At 37.9% G+C, this 18,370-nt stretch overlaps 2 protein-coding genes across 2 annotated transcripts; both read right to left on the reverse strand.

Moving 5' to 3' along the window:
* Nucleotides 1–3,439: 3,439 nt before the first annotated feature.
* Nucleotides 3,440–6,225, reverse strand: LOC107565046 (uncharacterized). The gene is made up of 2 exons (XM_016250232.1): nt 5,211–6,225; nt 3,440–3,892 (listed from the first exon to the last, which is right to left on the reverse strand). The coding sequence occupies exons 1-2, from the start codon at nt 5,772–5,774 to the stop codon at nt 3,440–3,442; spliced, it is 1,017 nt and encodes a 338-aa protein (XP_016105718.1). The 5' UTR covers nt 5,775–6,225.
* Nucleotides 5,817–9,461, reverse strand: LOC107565047 (beta-crystallin A2-like). Its single transcript, XM_016250233.1, has 4 exons — nt 9,415–9,461; nt 9,022–9,206; nt 6,437–6,578; nt 5,817–5,888 (listed from the first exon to the last, which is right to left on the reverse strand). The coding sequence occupies exons 2-4, from the start codon at nt 9,180–9,182 to the stop codon at nt 5,817–5,819; spliced, it is 375 nt and encodes a 124-aa protein (XP_016105719.1). The 5' UTR covers nt 9,183–9,206; nt 9,415–9,461.
* Nucleotides 9,462–18,370: the final 8,909 nt, after the last annotated feature.

The following is an 18,370-nucleotide window of genomic DNA, read 5'->3' on the forward strand; positions in this document are numbered from 1 at the left end:
ATCAATGGTTTACATAAAATATGAAAACGTAATCATACTGTTGTTGCATCAAAATGTGAAGTAAACAGGCAGGAGACAATGGAAACATTTATTTTCTGAAAAATAACTCCCATCAATCTCAAAAGAATGATGCTCTCCTATGTCTCTGGCTTTCAACATCTACAAAAACAAACATTATTTTACACTTAGTAAAAAAAAAAAAAATTGATAACATGATGGAATTCTGAAGTTTACTTGCCTTAAACAGTCTTACCCTCTCTTCTGAAGAGGCTGAGAAAATCACCTCCTCACACAAGCAGGGTTCTTGTGTTGTTAACTCCCGGCGCGGGCACAATGAAGACACAAAGCTTTTAACAATTATCACTTCATCAGCCTCAAAAGAATTAGGCTAGTCTTTATTACATAACGCCGTTTCCTTTAGGAAACTACATTCAATTTAACCACGAAAAAAAGATAACAAATTAATATGTAAATGTTGATAACCCTCTCTTAACACCTCAAAAAAATTTAAATATTGTAAAATCTTATGTAAATATGACATAAGACACTCACTGACGTTATATTAAAAGCACCTTTTCCTCTTTCAGAATATTTCCGCTTTCCATAAAATCTCAAGATACTACCGGACTCAAACAAAGAATGATGACTTTACCTTTTTAATCTTTACTTACCATAAACCATCTTTCACTCACACTCGCTTCCACCTGAAGATGCTGAGAAAATGGAGGCTTCTCGCACTGGTGTCGTCAGATGTTAACGTGACGTGCGTGCTCTCTTTCACGTCCGCGTTCCCAACCCAGCACCGCTGGGTCAATGATCAAGACCAATTTTCAACCCAAAATTAGGTTAAAACAACCCAACGTCCTTACCAAGCGGTCTCAACCCAGCATTTGGGTTGAAAAAAAACAGCATTTTTTAGAGTGTAATTTACAAAATGAACAATACAAAATGCAAATACAACTGCTTCAGTACATATTGCAAGCTGATATGTTCTGAAGAGACTTGATTGACATATACAGTATATGAACTTGGCCTTCATTCACAGGAACCCAGCACTAGAGGACCAGACCTGTGATTGTATTTATAGGGTGGGACAGTCCCGGGATGTTACAATATTTATTAATATACACTTGAAATTACACAGCTATTCAGTATAGTTTTTTTTGGTAATGCAAGCAAACATTAAATCTGAAATCTGCAAAACAGTGTCATAAAGCCAGACTATTTAGCTAATAGTTAATAATATTGCTGCAGCATGTACTATCAGCAACCACAGTTTGTTTTTTGAGCAGGTTATTATAGCACAATAATAGACTTGCAAAAAATAATTTGACTGTATTAGAGTATTTTTTAATCTTTGTATATTGATCAAATATATATATAGTAATAATCAAGCTTGATTATTTCACAGACTTAAATCACGCAAAATTGGTATCTGTGCAACATAAAATTAAGTGTCTCAAACAAAACTCTGAAAAGCTTGAAAATACTGATTATCTAGACTTTAAATGGATTAACAAAAAATTATGAGAGAAAATTTTAAATATCTTAATTTGTGTTCTAAAAATAGACAAAAGTCTTATATGTTTGGAATGACATGAGGGCAAGTAAATGATTTATTGTGTGAACTATTTCTTTAAGAAAGGAAGACCAAGAATGATGACTCTCCAAATCAGACAACTCCAAAGCTGGTTTGAGTTCTGCAATGAAACACAGACATCAATGGTTTACATAAAATATGAAAACGTAATCATACTGTTGTTGCATCAAAATGTGAAGTAAACAGGCAGGAGACAATGGAAACATTTATTTTCTGAAAAATAACTCCCATCAATCTCAAAAGAATGATGCTCTCCTATGTCTCTGGCTTTCAACATCTACAAAAACAAACATTATTTTACACTTAGTAAAAAAAAAAAAAATTGATAACATGATGGAATTCTGAAGTTTACTTGCCTTAAACAGTCTTACCCTCTCTTCTGAAGAGGCTGAGAAAATCACCTCCTCACACAAGCAGGGTTCTTGTGTTGTTAACTCCCGGCGCGGGCACAATGAAGACACAAAGCTTTTAACAATTATCACTTCATCAGCCTCAAAAGAATTAGGCTAGTCTTTATTACATAACGCCGTTTCCTTTAGGAAACTACATTCAATTTAACCACGAAAAAAAGATAACAAATTAATATGTAAATGTTGATAACCCTCTCTTAACACCTCAAAAAAATTTAAATATTGTAAAATCTTATGTAAATATGACATAAGACACTCACTGACGTTATATTAAAAGCACCTTTTCCTCTTTCAGAATATTTCCGCTTTCCATAAAATCTCAAGATACTACCGGACTCAAACAAAGAATGATGACTTTACCTTTTTAATCTTTACTTACCATAAACCATCTTTCACTCACACTCGCTTCCACCTGAAGATGCTGAGAAAATGGAGGCTTCTCGCACTGGTGTCGTCAGATGTTAACGTGACGTGCGTGCTCTCTTTCACGTCCGCGTTCCCAACCCAGCACCGCTGGGTCAATGATCAAGACCAATTTTCAACCCAAAATTAGGTTAAAACAACCCAACGTCCTTACCAAGCGGTCTCAACCCAGCATTTGGGTTGAAAAAAAAACAGCATTTTTTAGAGTGTAATTTACAAAATGAACAATACAAAATGCAAATACAACTGCTTCAGTACATATTGCAAGCTGATATGTTCTGAAGAGACTTGATTGACATATACAGTATATGAACTTGGCCTTCATTCACAGGAACCCAGCACTAGAGGACCAGACCTGTGATTGTATTTATAGGGTGGGACAGTCCCGGGATGTTACAATATTTATTAATATACACTTGAAATTACACAGCTATTCAGTATAGTTTTTTTTGGTAATGCAAGCAAACATTAAATCTGAAATCTGCAAAACAGTGTCATAAAGCCAGACTATTTAGCTAATAGTTAATAATATTGCTGCAGCATGTACTATCAGCAACCACAGTTTGTTTTTTGAGCAGGTTATTATAGCACAATAATAGACTTGCAAAAAATAATTTGACTGTATTAGAGTATTTTTTAATCTTTGTATATTGATCAAATATATATATAGTAATAATCAAGCTTGATTATTTCACAGACTTAAATCACGCAAAATTGGTATCTGTGCAACATAAAATTAAGTGTCTCAAACAAAACTCTGAATATATTTCAAATATTTGATGCCACTAATCTGCCTGGCCACCTTTGGAAAATCTTGTAATTGGTTTTATCAGGAACTGTCTTGTACTAAATGGTCTGGCAGATCTCATGGTCATCGTTGGTGTGTGATGTCTGTTTTAATCTAGAAAATAAATATGAAATTAGTCTCAGTGTAATTTTATCTGCTTTTGCTGTTGTAGTGCACCCTGTATTGTATTTCTTTTAAAATGTCATGAAAGCAAAGACTTCAATGCTGTTTCAATGCTGCATGTAGGTTCTGGGGTGGCAGAGAAGGGTTCTGGTCTTGCTGAGGAAGGTTCTGGGGTGGCAGAGAAGGGTTCTGGTCTTGCTGAGGAAGGTTCTGGGGTGGCAGAGAAGGGTTCTGGTCTTGCTGAGGAAGGTTCTGGGGTGGTCCATTCATTGATTCAGAGTTTCTTGACATGATTAAGTCAATCATTTGGTTAGACAAGTATGTCCAGTCTAAACCATCATTTTCGGGTACATTTAAAACATTAATAATTTTTTTTTTAGAACTTGTTTTCACTCTCTCTCGGATTTCCTCCTCCGCATATCTTATTGTCTCCTCTTCATATATGTCTTCAAATAGAGACTTGTAATAGGATGTTGTGCAAAACTGACAACATGTAGAAACCAACAGCCACAATAATGGTAGAGCAAAAAGGAATCCCAACCCGAACGCCTATGGACAAAACAATGAGCCTGCATAAATATGCATAGTTATTACAGAGTTTTAGAATGAATCTTTCATGGATAGTTTTGTAAAGGGACAACTACGGCTATGTCACATGGGCAATTGGGGAAGTTATTCCTCCAACATAAATTGAAGATTTTTGGTCAAAAGTCAAAATAAACAAATGTATGTTGGTCTCAAACACCAGGCTCAAAAACGTTTTAAATGATCCTTCCTCATATTTTTGCTATTCCTGTTAGGTATACCATCAAACATAATTAATCCACCCTCAGAAACAATGATGTAAGATATAAAAGGATAGCAGATTTTAACTGAATGGGTGAATTGTGTCCATAATGGAGCCGGTTTTTATGTAGACTGTCGTGTTTTTTAAAGATGTAATTTCATATAATTGATTAATGATTATGATTCTGTTGGCCAGAACAATGGCTAAATATTTTAAATGCTGCCTTTTACATTTTTATATTTCATGAATTGTTTTGTGGTTTATAATTTGTTTTACTCTGTAATTTTTTCTATACATTTGTTTGGCTATTGGATGGCAATAATGACTATATGTACCGCTGCAAGAAACATTACTTAGCAGTAGTAGTAATAAATAACCTTCTTTATTGTTTCAAAAGTACCACAAATGATTATTAGATAAAATACAATATGGATCAATCAGTACAGATTTTATTACATTGACTGCAGGTCTAATTAAAATAATTTATATTGCAGGCAAATGTAACAGGACTAGAAACATACTCGGTGCATAATTTAACGGGGATAACTTAACCAGGTCACTATACAGTATGTCTAATATCTAAAATAGACCATGTTTTCAGTCCCTGATTTTAGCAGTCTATTCACACCCTGCATGTGGCCACAAATGGTGTTGAGTGTTATATTATCTATTTCTTTCTCCCCAGCAAATATGTTCAGCTTCCTATAAAGTAAAATATACCCACCTCAGAAATTTAAAAAGTGTGACAACTAACCGCAGACTTCCCTATATGCAATTACATTTAAAAGCGGATTGCCAATAGCCTTCTTTGTCCATTTTTAATATTATTTTCAATTATGCTAGTCTGGAGTGAAGGATCATATCCATAACATATTTAATATAAATATGAATAGCTTACAAAAACTGTATGTAATGGTATTCTCTGTTGTATTGGAATACATCATCTCAACATCATACAACGAAAAAGCTTCAGTATAGAAAGTTACAAAGATTAAATGTTTTATTGTTTCATTATTCAGCATATATTATTATATTAATGATTTGATCAATATTCATATTATTGGATGGTTAATAACATACCTGTGATAGAGCCTGATAATATTTAATCTTGTCAGATTCTTCAGCAGTAAGTTTGTTGCTCTCTTTACAAGGAATTTGATCGTTTGTTCGGGTGATGTTTTCTTCTGTCAGATTCCAGCACACCACAGCGTCACCATCAATCAAAACTGTTATGATCCATAACGCAGAAAGAAACAGGTTTCTCATAAAATTTTTACAGGAAAATCTTCTGCATGCCTGATAGAAACGTGCACGAGAGCAGGCTGAACAGGAGCAGGATACATGGAGAATGTTCCCAAGTGTGCAGTCTTCATGGGACCATAACGCACGTATACAAGAACACCACAGTGCAGAAATAATTGTAAATGTTTTAGCGGTTAAGGTCAGTATTAAAAAAAGTCCGATAAATGGAAGACCAATATATAGTCCGCAGAACCACTGATAAAAATCATTACATGGGCACTGAAAGTCCAGTTTGAAAGTGTACTGAAAAACAAGAAATATAAAAGCAATTGCAAATGCACTGCCAGAAGTCAGCTTATTCAGCAAGGTGGATTCAAAGATTGGATGTTCTGGATGCACCATGTTGGCAGATCCTTGCAGCTCAGACAAATTTGAAGTACTACATTACAGGTTCGTACAGTAGTTAAAACATACTCCAAAAGTAGCAGCTTCCGGCTCTCCTGTCTCCTCCCCTTGCTATAATGAAAGCTGATTATCTTGGTGTGGAAAAGAAAAAAGTGTCAATACCAGCATTATTTTAATCCTTGTACATTTCACAATTTATTTTGTTTTTCAACATTACTATTATCTTGTAGATATTAAATGTTTGGCACTAGTAAAATGAACATTAAGCAGGTGAGCAGACTTTCTCACGGACAGACAGGAACTGCCACCCCCCTAACTTGTGGTGCAAATATGTTGATGCCATCTGAGATGCAAGCATCTTACTCGTATAGAAAGCCACAATTATGTTATATGCATTGTATGTGGTCAGTATGTGCTAATTTGTTGTGCATGTGGTAAGTACCGGAGTCGTCACATGTCCTTCCGGACGCTCCTTCGTCGAAATCACCTGCTGCGCCGTTCTCAAGCCCACGCCTCTGCTCACTCTAACCCTCCGAAACTACTTTGTTTGGCCTTCCAAAAATGGACACGACTAGAAATCAGTGGTTAAGTTGTATTTACAACATTAAGTCTTCACCGACTTGACATAATGTTGCTTGTGCCCCCCGGGATAAACTTACAGCACATTTAATAGGCCTGAAAGAGAGCATGTGCTCTGTTCTGTAACTGCTGTTGCCACTCCAGGCCTGGTAACAGGCATAGTCTCCTTTCTCCAGGATAAACGGCTGGCCCTGGAACTCAGGATACTCGTACCCCACCCAGCTGAGAGAGACAGAATGTCATAGTCAACGCAAACCAGGAAACAACAAACGTTTTACATGGCAGTGATCTCTACTGATCAGGACACAAAAGCAAACACAATAGTGTGGACTGAATGGAGTGGCTCTGTGTTCCTGTATCAGCTCATCTGTCATCACAGACAAACGCAACACAGCAGGCAGCTGCCAGCCACAGGGACTATCGCTGCTGTCTCTCTGTCATTGTTCCAGTTTGTATAAATATAACAGCATTCAGGCTATAGTTACAGTTGGAAATACTGTTTATAACTATGAAATAGGTGATAGGATTTCGGTACAAGAAAGAGTCAGATTTTTGTTTGTTTTGATTTTCACATCATTTCAGGTAACTGGTATCAATCTCAGAGAGGTTTGTTCAATAGTTTGCCAGGTCTTCTTAGGTACATGGAAACCCTACTTAAAGAGATTGTTCCACATTATTAAGCAAGTCACAGTTCTCAAGAAATATGGTGAGGAAGAAAGATCTTTCTGAAGATGAAAAGTATAAAACAATGCAATGTCTTGCAAAAGGCATCAAAACAAACAATATTTTGCGAAAAGCAAATTGAAATTATTGAACTGTCAAAAGATTTGTGAGTGACTTAAAGCACAGAAGATCTTGGTCAGATAAAGATTGATTAAGGAAAGTTTCTGTCAAACAAATGAACTGTATTGTAATCACAGCTGTAAAAAAGCCACTGCTGAGCAGCAAACAGGTGTTTGAAGCTACTGGAGGCTCAAGATCCTCTCCATGCAGACTGACAGTTGTGTGTAAAGCTACGTTTCAGTCACTGCTAACCAAACCTCACAAAGAGAAACCTGAACAGTGGCTGTAGAAACACATGAAGACTTGTTTTTAAATAGTTTTATTCACTTACAAATGCTGCAGTACAATGGATGGTCCAGATAAATGGATTTCTGATAGTTGATGAAAGGCCATCCTATTCCAATGAGACTGCAACATCAGCAAGGAGGCGGTGGGTGATGATTTGGGTTGGAATATTGGGAAGTGAGATGTAAGGTCATTTTAGGGTGTCAAAATGACTTCTGCAAGATATGTGGAGTTCATAACTGACCATTTTCTGCTGTGGTATAAAATGAAGAATAGTGCTCTAAATAAAAGGATTTTCATGCAGGACAACACACTATCCCATGCTGCATAAATACCATGGTGCTAAACAGTTTGAAAATGTGTTTCTACAGCCACTGTTCAGGTTTCTCTTTGTGAGGTTTGGTTAGCAGTGACTGAAACGCAGCTTTACACACAACTGTCAGTCTGCATGGAGAGGATCTTGAGACTTCAATAGCTTCAAACACTTGTTTGCTGCTCAGCAGTGGCTTTTTTACAGCTGTGATTACAATACAGTTCATTTGTTTGACAGAAACTTTCCTTAATAAATCTTTATCTGACCAAGATTTCTGTACTCTAAGTCACTCACAAATCTTTTGACAGTTCAATAATCTCTATTTGCTTTTCGCAAAATATTGATTGTTTTGATGCCTTTTGCAAGACATTGCATTGTTTCATACTTTTCATCTTCAGAAAGATCTTTCTTCCTAACCATATTTCTTGAGAACTGTGACTTGCTTAATAATGTGGAACAACCTCTTTAAGTAGGGTTTCCATTTACCTTAGAAGACCTGGCAAACTATTGAACAAACCTGTGAGATTGATACCAGTTACCTGAAATGTGAAAAACAACACAAACAAAAATCGGACTCTTTCTTGTACCGAAATCCTATTGATGTCACTTGCATAATAATTTGGAACACAGTGTGTATGAATATATATATATTTATATACATACACACACACACACACATACACTACCATTGAAAGGTTTGGGGTTGGTAAGATTTTATGTTTTTGTCTCTTTGGCTCAAGGTGGCATTTATTTGAGCAAAAATACAGTAAAAACTTTAATATTGTAATATATTTTTACAATTAAAAAATGTTTTCTATTTTAATATATTTTAAAATATAATTTATTCCTCTGATATCAAAGCTGAATTTTCAGCAGTCATTACTCCAGTCTTTAGTGTCACATGATTCATCAGAAATAATTCTAATAGTCTGATTTGGTGCTAACTAAACATTTCTTATTACTATCAATTTTGAAAAAAATTTCTGCAATGTTTACATTGTTTCAGGATTTTTTTGATGAATAAAAAAGTTCAAAAGAACAGCACTTATTTGAAATAGAAATCTTTTGTAACATTATGCCTTTACTGCCACATTATTTTCTTCAAAAAATTATTTAAAAAAAATCTTTAGTGTATATTTATTTTATATTTGTGCACATATTACTTTTTACAAATATCTCACTGTATCAATCAATCAAAATATATCTCTTATATTAAATATGGCAGTCATATATCCTTCTCTGCTTCATCTTTTGCACATTAAAACATCCTAAGGTTAAACTTACGGGCCGTTCTCCACATTAATGGAGCGAATCTTTCTGAAGTCTCTATCCAGAATGTTCTGGCACTCAAATGTGAATTCACAGCTCTTGCCCTGGAAGTATTCCTCCTCGAACACAGTCATCCTAAACTTCCCCCTCTGCTCCAACTGCTCCTGTGGATTCATGGCTGCTGTCGATCACCACACTCTCTATCAGGAAAATGAGGAGAGGAGAGGGGCATAACCAAGACCACAGCGTGAATTCATGCACATGTGAGACATTCCTGGGTCGATCAAGTGAAAATCGATTCCTGGATAAAGTGTTGACAGTATGTGTTTCCTGCTGGCATGATCTTTTTTTATCATTGCACAGGTATCTGATGTTTCACTTTGAGGGCTAAGACAGTGGCATACTCACGTACTGAGGTGGGACAGATCCAGTATAATCAATGTGGTGGCCAAGCCCTTTGTCCAGTGTTTTTATAGGACAGGGCCCCTCATTTAGTGCAGCATGCGCATCAGGCCTGCACAATCAGCAGCAGCAAACAGAAAAAATGCATTAGCCTTCACCATTGTGGAGCCCTGTGCAGCCTATTGTGAGGTCTTAGACCCACTGACTCATCAAAACTCCACTATCTGCCCCCACACCAGACCCTTGGCTATTTACAATGGTGATGCTTTGACATTAGACTTTGAACGGATAGAGCAGATAATAGCAGAATTGCTAGAGATTAGACTTAGCCCTGGTCACTCTCTGGTGCCTGCTTGTAGATGTTCTCTATGGGCAGAACTGGCTGCTGTTGACCTAAAGGAGGACTTCACTCGCACTCAAATTTTTCTGAAAAATAATGATATTAGAATACATTTCACAAATAATTTGATCACAATATCCACCTTATTTAGACAACGCGGAAGTAAATTATTTTCTTTGAACCTGCGAGACTTCCATTTTTTTAGCTGCTGTAGAATAAGTAATTAGTGCAGTAAACGATAAAACTTATTGCGCTACAAACCAGTGCATTTATAATTACGATAGTGAATATATTCGGATGTGTGCAGCACATTTTATGGAGGACTGTTTCCTGATCCTGGTAGAGTAGACTACAATGCCGGCTGTTCTGACTCAAAGACTGTAAGTACGTCTTTTATATTTAAAGAGTTTTTATATTTTATATATTTAAAGCAAGTTTTTTGGGCAGTGTAGAGTAGTGCTTGTTGTTTGTCATTTCTCCGATCACAAATGCAGACATGGTTTTATGTTTACGCGGCGCGATGCAACGCAACGCGTAAATAGACAGTATAAGTCATTATAATCCACAATTATGTCCCCACTGGATGCAACGAATGCCTCGTTTATAATGGGTTTTCATGTTTTTGAATCATCGCTCAGGCCTGACAGGGCATCACAATATGGTAGGTGCGTAACATTTCCGTCACACGCTTGAGGTATTCGGCCAATCACAACACACTGGATAGCTGGCCAATCACAGCACACCTCGCTTTTTCAGACCGATGAGCTTTGTAAAAATCGACGCGTTTCAGAAAGGCTGGGCATAGAGGAGAAACAATAATGTACAGTATGTGGAAAATAATGTGTTTTTTTAACCTTAAACCGCATAAACACATTTCATTACACCAAATACACAAAATACTGTTCTTTTTAGCAGCATCATATGATCCCTTTAAGTTAAAGGAACACTCCACTATTTTTGAAAATAGGCTCATTTTCCAACTCCCCTAAGAGTTAAAAAGTTGAGTTTTACTGTTTTCAAATCCGTTCAGCCAATCACTAGGTCTGGTGGTAGCACTTTTAGCTGCAGCTTAGCATAGATCATTGAATCTGATTAGACCTTTAGCATCTCGCTCAAAAATGACCAAAGAGTTTCTATTCCTATTTAAAATTTGACCCTTCTATAGTTACATCGTGTACTAAGACCGACAGAAAATGAAAAGTCTCATTCCGGCATAATAATCAAGGAACTTTGCTGCCGCACCACCTGCTTGCACAGGGAGCGTGCTGGGGTCTATTTTCAGTCGCTGCGTAATATCATTGAGCCTGCTGCACCCATGGTGTGGGGAGTTGGAAAATTTGCCTATTTTCAAAAATAGTGGAGTGTTCCTTTAAGAAAACCCTTTGTCAGTACCCTTACAATAACCCTTTAGTCACAAATACCTATACCAGGGGTGTCGCTAGATGCTATTTCACAAGGCCCTGTGAAGTTTTGCTGTCCCAGTAACATTTTTTCTGATAAATCATTGTCGGACGAGGTAGATTATAGTAGATACAGCTAAATATAGGCTTTCCTATTCATTGAACTTTATTATTTACATCATTTGAATGACTTAAAACAGGTTGATTGCAAGTCAGTTGATGTGAAAATATCCTACACACCTTTGTCAATCATATACGCCTTCGCATCTCTCGCTGTGCTTCTCCTCACTTCACTTTTCCCACTTGCAGTCATACGATAATTCATAATAAGGTATTGTAGTTGAGGAGATACAGATAACTATCAAACTTCCTTACAGATTGTCTAGATGCTAAGTGTAAGGGAAACAGGTCAATTTAGCTCAAAGGGAATCATTTATGATTTATAGGGAATTTGGACAGAATCACTGTTTTACGACTGATCACTGAGTCGGCCAGAGATTCATTGAATGAGCTGTAAAACACTATTTATTAGCACAGTAACAAGATCGGCAGTTTAAGACATTAACTTGTAAGCACAAAACACAAGATACTTCTCTTTTCAATATAAATAAGGCTTTATTAGATAAATCTAAGACATAAACTAGTCTAACACATAAACACACGCACTCACACATTCACACAAGTTGCAGGAAGAGAGAAAGTGAGGAAAGAATGAGTTTAAGAGAATGAAAATGTGAAATCCCAAGTTTACAGCAATATGTGCAATTGTATAGACCTGAACAACCATCAATCACTTAATTAACCCTCAAATTGAGTTCCTCAATGAGGTTAAAATTTATATTAAATGCACCAGTTCAGCTAGAATCTGGAGGCACTTGCGTTGCCTGTAAGGGGTTTCTCTTTGTTGTCCTTGTTGCAGAAAAGGCGGTTTCCCGAGGTTGATAATTGGCTGGAAGTTCAGTAGTCGTTGAAGTGACATCTTGGGAAGCCAGTAGTTGGGTGTTGGCTGAAGATGCGGAGTTGTGGGCTGGTTGAAGTTTTGAGGCAGTCACAGACTCAAGGTGGACTCAGAGACAAAACTTAACTCAGAACACGAAACTCTCAATGGAAAATAAAATAAATTGAAGTAGAAGAATAGAAGTAACAAGACTAGATGGCTTTCTTCTCATTGTGGCTAAGTAGCAGCGGGCATGCAGGCCGAAGCACGCCTGAATGGCGCTGAAAGAACATTAAAAGCGATGACTAAAAAGCTAAAAGCATAATTTGATGGTGCCCTGAGTATTTAAACTGGGCTGTTGGACACATCCCAAATGGTGTCTTGACCAATTAGATATTGTATATATAATTTGGACATGATTTCTATAACCAGAATATAATATATTTTACAAGGTATTGATTGATAGAAACTTTTAAAACATGAATTTTCAAACTCATACATACTAAACATGAATATGAATCCTTAAGCTATTAAATAGTTATTAAAAAGACATACATACACAATAAGTGATTAGAACAAGATAGTCAAATGTGTGGGTTACATACATGATATGGAGTTAAGCAATGGACTGATATTCGTTTATAAGTCTTTTTGAGTTCATTTTGGTGCATATATACATGGAAAGGCAGTTTCTGTGCCATTCTGTGAAGTAAGAATGTGTTCTGTGAAGACCAAAGAGGTTTAAAGGTCTCATAAGGAATTTCAGACTGGTTCTTGTCCTCTAGGTGGGGGGAAGTCAATCCAAAGAGCTCGTGATCGTGATTACTATCATGGATTTACATGTGATGGTCATGCTGTGCATCACTTTGACTATCAATCTTGATTACGTGCCCCAAAATTTTCATAAAGTTTAATGTTGCAAGCTGTTCTGTGAAAGAGTTGGTTGGTTAGGCTTGCTTCAGACTAGGATCTAGGTCTGGCGCTAGTATCTGATTTACGAACATCCTGTTGTCTTGGGCCCCTTTGTGGAATTCAGCTCTTTGGGTTGTTCAACACCAATCTGATCGAATCTTAAAACAGTCGCTCTGATACCCATACACATCCCCCCTTACATTGGCGAGCGCTGGAGAAACAAAGGCAGAAGAAGCAGACAAACACAGCAAACAACAAGTCAACACCTCCATAACAGTTATTGTACTGGTGCAGGCATCAGGTTATTTAGGTACAGGTGGTTAAGTTCAATTAGTCAATATAGTTTAGTAAATTTAATATGTTTTAGTTAAATCTGTAAATTGTTCTAATTTGGTTCTGTACATTGATTCTTCGATCAACTTTTGTGATTAACTTTGTTTGGTTCTTCTAGGTTGTCTTAATTTAAAATGTTTACCGTTAATTTTCTAGTAACATCTTTTGCAATGAAATAAATTGACCTATCGTCCATGAAGCTCTCTGGCTTCCATTCAGTTTAGAGTGGCTGGCAGATATTAGGTGTGGCGAGTCAATCCTAATATCAGACATTTTTCCCTTGCAGGGTGTCTAGGAGTTTTACCTACTAAAGAAAGAAGGAAAGGAAAAGGACAGGCAAAAGAAAAACAAAACAAAACAAAGCTGCTGTGGGTTTTCCTAGCGTGGCTGGCAACTACTGTTGAGCTAGGATGTCATGTGCAGCTAGTGTGTCATGTATCTTAACTTAGTGTCAGGTGTTCTAGCTATTGTGAGGATGGCTGCATGTTTCTTCATGGTGGGTGTATGTAACTTTGTTATGCCAAAATTTGTATATTCTACTTGGGGGAAGAATACGTTTGTTGAATGTGTTATCAGTAGAGATGTGGTTACCTCTGGGTGTAGGTAATGTTGTGTGTGTTAATGGTGTAGTGTATGTGTGGAAGTTCTTTAGCAGACAGTCGGAGGTAGTTTGGCATGGCTGTGTGAAGCTGGGGAGCAAACTTTGTCTCCTATGTTGCATTCCTCTTGTGATGCCTTCTGGTTGTGGCAGAATTTCTGACCTTCTGTGCTTTGGTGGTTGCTGTTGCACAGACAGGAATGTGGTTCCTTGCTCGTTCTGGGTGGTTGTTGAATAGGTGCTTGTCATCTCTGATATGGTGGTGTACCAGGTGATCACGGGCCTTCCGTTCTGTCACTGGTCACAGCAAGCATGACTCAACTTTGTGGTCATTCGTGTTCAGCTTGTCTTGAAGGAACTCTTTCATTTGTCTCATGACTTGTTTCATGTCTTCTGATGGTAAGCCATCTTATTCTTGTGCATACTCGGCACTGTGCATGTCTGAGTGGTGCTGAGGTGGGTTTTGTTGTTGCTTACCCACACGAGTTGCTCTTGGATGAGTCAGGCGAATACCTTTGGATGTCTGGTTAGGTTTCCAGCTGTTCTTATCTTTTGGGTTTCTTGAGAAGCGTGGCTGGTCCCATGAATTTTTCCAGCGGTTGGGCTGATAGCTGTCGTGTACATGGGGGTCACATTCTCTGTGCTCTTGATGGAGGACTCTGGTGTTGTGATGCCACTGGGTGTCGTCCAGTACAAGGCTTGAGTCCTTGGTGATGGAGCTCAAGAGTGTGGATGTTTTGTACCTTTCTTTGAGGCCATCTTCTGCTTGTTGTAGGACTTCTGTGTTAGGTCATGCAACTGTTGGATGGTCATGGAGCGTGGACAGGCCATGACGCCTAGATGATGGCTGACTCCAGGGTGCAGGTTTCTTAGGAAGAGGCTTTTGAAGTTCACATCCTCTTCGAGGTCAGGTTCGTTGTGTGCACCAAAGTAGGCTTGTCAGAGTCGGTTGTAGTATGCTTGTGGAGTCTCTTCTTGACCTTGTTTGATCTCCAAGGCAGTTAACAGTCCATTTTCAGACTCAGGGTCTGTAAACTCTTTAATCAGGACCTCACAAAGTAGCTGGTAGTTTGACTTTGTTTGACTGGGCTGTCGATCTAGGAAGTTTCATACCTCAGGACTGGACGTGGCTCTAAGGAGGTATAACCTGTCTCTGTCAGTCACACGAGGTCTCATTTCCAGATAAAACTCGATATCTTGCAGGTAGGCCTGGATGTCGTGGCCCTCTGCAGAGTTTGGGTTGAAACTGCTGATGTTTTTAGACAGCTTGTTGAGGTCTTTGATGGTCATCCCATGTGCAGCTCCAAGGTCTGCTTGGATGGGAGGTATTCTTTCGTTGGCAGGAAAGGCTTGTGTGGCGAAGGCAGGTGAGGTTTTGGGTTGTGGCCCGTCGCGCCTTTCGTCATATGCCGGTTCTTGGATATGGGACTCTGCTCTGCTCAGCAGTGGTGAGGCTGAGAGATGCTTCTCTTTTCTTGGCTCTTGTTTCAGCTCATAAGCATCTTTGAGTTCTTTTCTGACCATGTAGAGCTCATCGTTGGTATCGTCTAGTTGTTGGGTCAGATTGTCCATTTCAGTTCTATACCTTTCAAGGTGGTCTTTCAGGGTACTGATTTCAACATTCTTGTCTCTGATGTGATTCTTGGCTTTCTCTAGTAGCTGTTCGGCATACTGGAGTCTGTTTACCAGGTCTTTCTGGACAGCCTTTGAATGTTGCTGGTCGAGCTGCGCTGCTGCCAGGGCTGCTTGGAGTTTCATAACTTGTTCCGTTGTTTCCTGCTCCCTCTCGTTGGGTGCTTTGAGTTGATCTTGAACTTTCACTTCCAGCTTGTCTATGCGGCGTTGAGCACGTGTCAGCTCCTCTTGAAGGTGGGTGATGTGCTTGTCGCTCAGTTTCAGCTGGGTTGTGAAGGCGTAGCTTAGGGAGCTGGTGATTTTGACTAGCTCCTCGTGGTTGTTGTTCTGGCTTGAATCTTGTGTCAGGAATCTTCTCAGGATTAGGATTATTATTAAAAATAATAACAGTTCAAATGTCTTGGGGGTGAGGCTGTCTGTCATGCCTCTCAGCCAAGTATTCACATCTTCCCCATAGGCAATGGGGTTTGCAGTCTGCGGCATTTTGGCACGCCGGGGAGAAGAGAGACTGACACAGATCTGTGTAGAGTAGAAGCCTATGTGTGGTGGGACAACTAAGTGTGGTATCAGTGACTGTGACCCACTAGTGAAGTGTGGTGATGATTGTGTTGGTCTCAGGTGTCTAAGTAGATTAGGGATGCAAAGAATTCGTCACTTCTAACGAGGAATAGGAAAAAAAGAGAAAAAGGTAAAAACAATTCAGTAAAAAAAAAAAAACAATTCCTTTTTGGTTGAGAATTTTTTTTTCAATTTAATGTGGTTATCAAGAAGGTAAACAATATTATTAAATCTCTGTTTTAGACAAAAGAATGCAATAATAATGTTGATATCTCTTTTCTTAGTCTGACAGGATTGACACCGTACACCTTACAGTTGTGCCGCTCACCAGGGAGGCTGCGAAGGCGACAGTTGTTCAACACTTATCTCTATTAAATCGATCTCAGCGTTGGATGAGATGCTAAAATTTGGATTGCGTTTCCAAATGTAGGGAGGTTAGGAAGAACAAAGGAGGGGTTGATTACAATCAAATTCATACGGATGATTCGTCTTTTTCAACAAGATTATGTATTTCATTCACATAGGATTGATTGATGGTTCTTACAGGTCCCTACGCATGTGAAGAGTAAAGAGGAAAGAAAGCAGGAGGTGACAGGAGAAAAGGGAAGGAGAACTCAGGAGTTTACTCAGTAACCTGAGTGGATCGCGTCCACTAGCAGGCTCTGATGCTGTTATGCTCAACTACGAGTAGAATAGTTGTTGTTCTTAGTTGCTGCACAACTAATCAAACAAAATAAAATTTGAGGGAAAGAACGTTGTCTTTCTAATTTATTTGAACTCGTAGAGAGGGATAACACTGTCTCATATTAGGGCTCGGGTGTGTCGTTCCCAAGCTAGGATCTCCAGAGGAAAAAAGAATGGTAAAGTAAAATTAAAAGTAATAAATGGGCAAAGTAAGTAGAAAGGAAATTAAATAACGAAGGAAATCAAAATAAAACAATAATGGCTAAGTGTATAACCACAGGAAGAAAAGGGGTAAAACGCAATAAAATAATGAGTAAGTATAAGTCTGAATAGAATTTATTGATAGGTAATAAAATCAATTAGGTAGAATAAGTTTATTAAACTTTAAAGTTCAAGGCTTATTCGTACCTAAGATGATTAGGCATAAGAGGGAATACTAGAAATAATGATCATATGAAATGATCGGAGGGGGAAATTTGAATGATTCCAAATAAATTTAATGTTTTAATTAAATTTGAATTTGGCACAATTAATAATTGTGAGTCAGTATCTCCCTTTCTAGTAAAATAAGATAAAGTGGTAAGAAGTGAGAAAAGGGAGGAATAAGAGAGAGAAAGAGACCAACAGGTGTATTAGTTTAGATGTTTAAAGGGTTAAATCACTTTATCGTTGCCCAACAGACACTGAATTCAACCACTGGATGTTAATGCTAACTGCTAACCTTTGAGGCTAAAGGCTTTAGCATAGACTTCAATGTAAACAACTGTTTCGTTAGCTTAGCCACCCGTGGGGTTTGTTTACAATAGCGTCGCTGTAATATTTATTGCTCTTGATCACTGTCCTTTATTTTTTATAAATCATTAGCACCTGTCAATACCAGCATTATTTTAATCCTTGTACATTTCACAGTTTATTTTGTTTTTCAACATTACTATTATCTTGTAGATATTAAATGTTTGGCACTAGTAAAATGAACATTAAGCAGGTGAGCAGACTTTCTCACGGACAGACAGGAACTGCCACCCCCCTAACTTGTGGTGCAAATATGTTGATGCCATCTGAGATGCAAGCATCTTACTCATATAGAAAGCAACAGTTATGTTATATGTATTGTATGTGGTCAGTATGTGCTAATTTGTTGTGCATGTGGTAGTGCATGTATTATTTGTTTTCTTTCTTTTTTCAGCTGTTTAAATTTCAAAACCAGAATATGTTGATTTAGGTATTTTTACAATTTCTAATTTGAAACATTGTGGATTCCATCTAAATAACATTGTTTTTTCTTTATGCAGGTACTTCACAGGATTCTGTCCATGTATAGGTACACTACATGTGCATATCTTATGCATTTGACAGCCTGTGCAGTCACATAAATGAAAACTCCTTGTTTTATACTTACATTACATATTGTATGTCAAGGGAATATAAACGACTTTTATAGAGGGTTTTTGGGGATTTATTCCATAACAAACTCCATGGTTAACCTAATGGTGATGGAGCATAGGGTTAGGGTTAACTGTGACCAGGGCCGTTTCTAGGCATAGGCGAGCTAGGCGGTCGCCTAG

This window comes from Sinocyclocheilus grahami, unplaced genomic scaffold, assembly GCF_001515645.1.
Source record: "Sinocyclocheilus grahami isolate Dianchi unplaced genomic scaffold, SAMN03320097.WGS_v1.1 scaffold976.1, whole genome shotgun sequence".
In the NCBI taxonomy this organism is placed as follows: domain Eukaryota; kingdom Metazoa; phylum Chordata; class Actinopteri; order Cypriniformes; family Cyprinidae; genus Sinocyclocheilus; species Sinocyclocheilus grahami.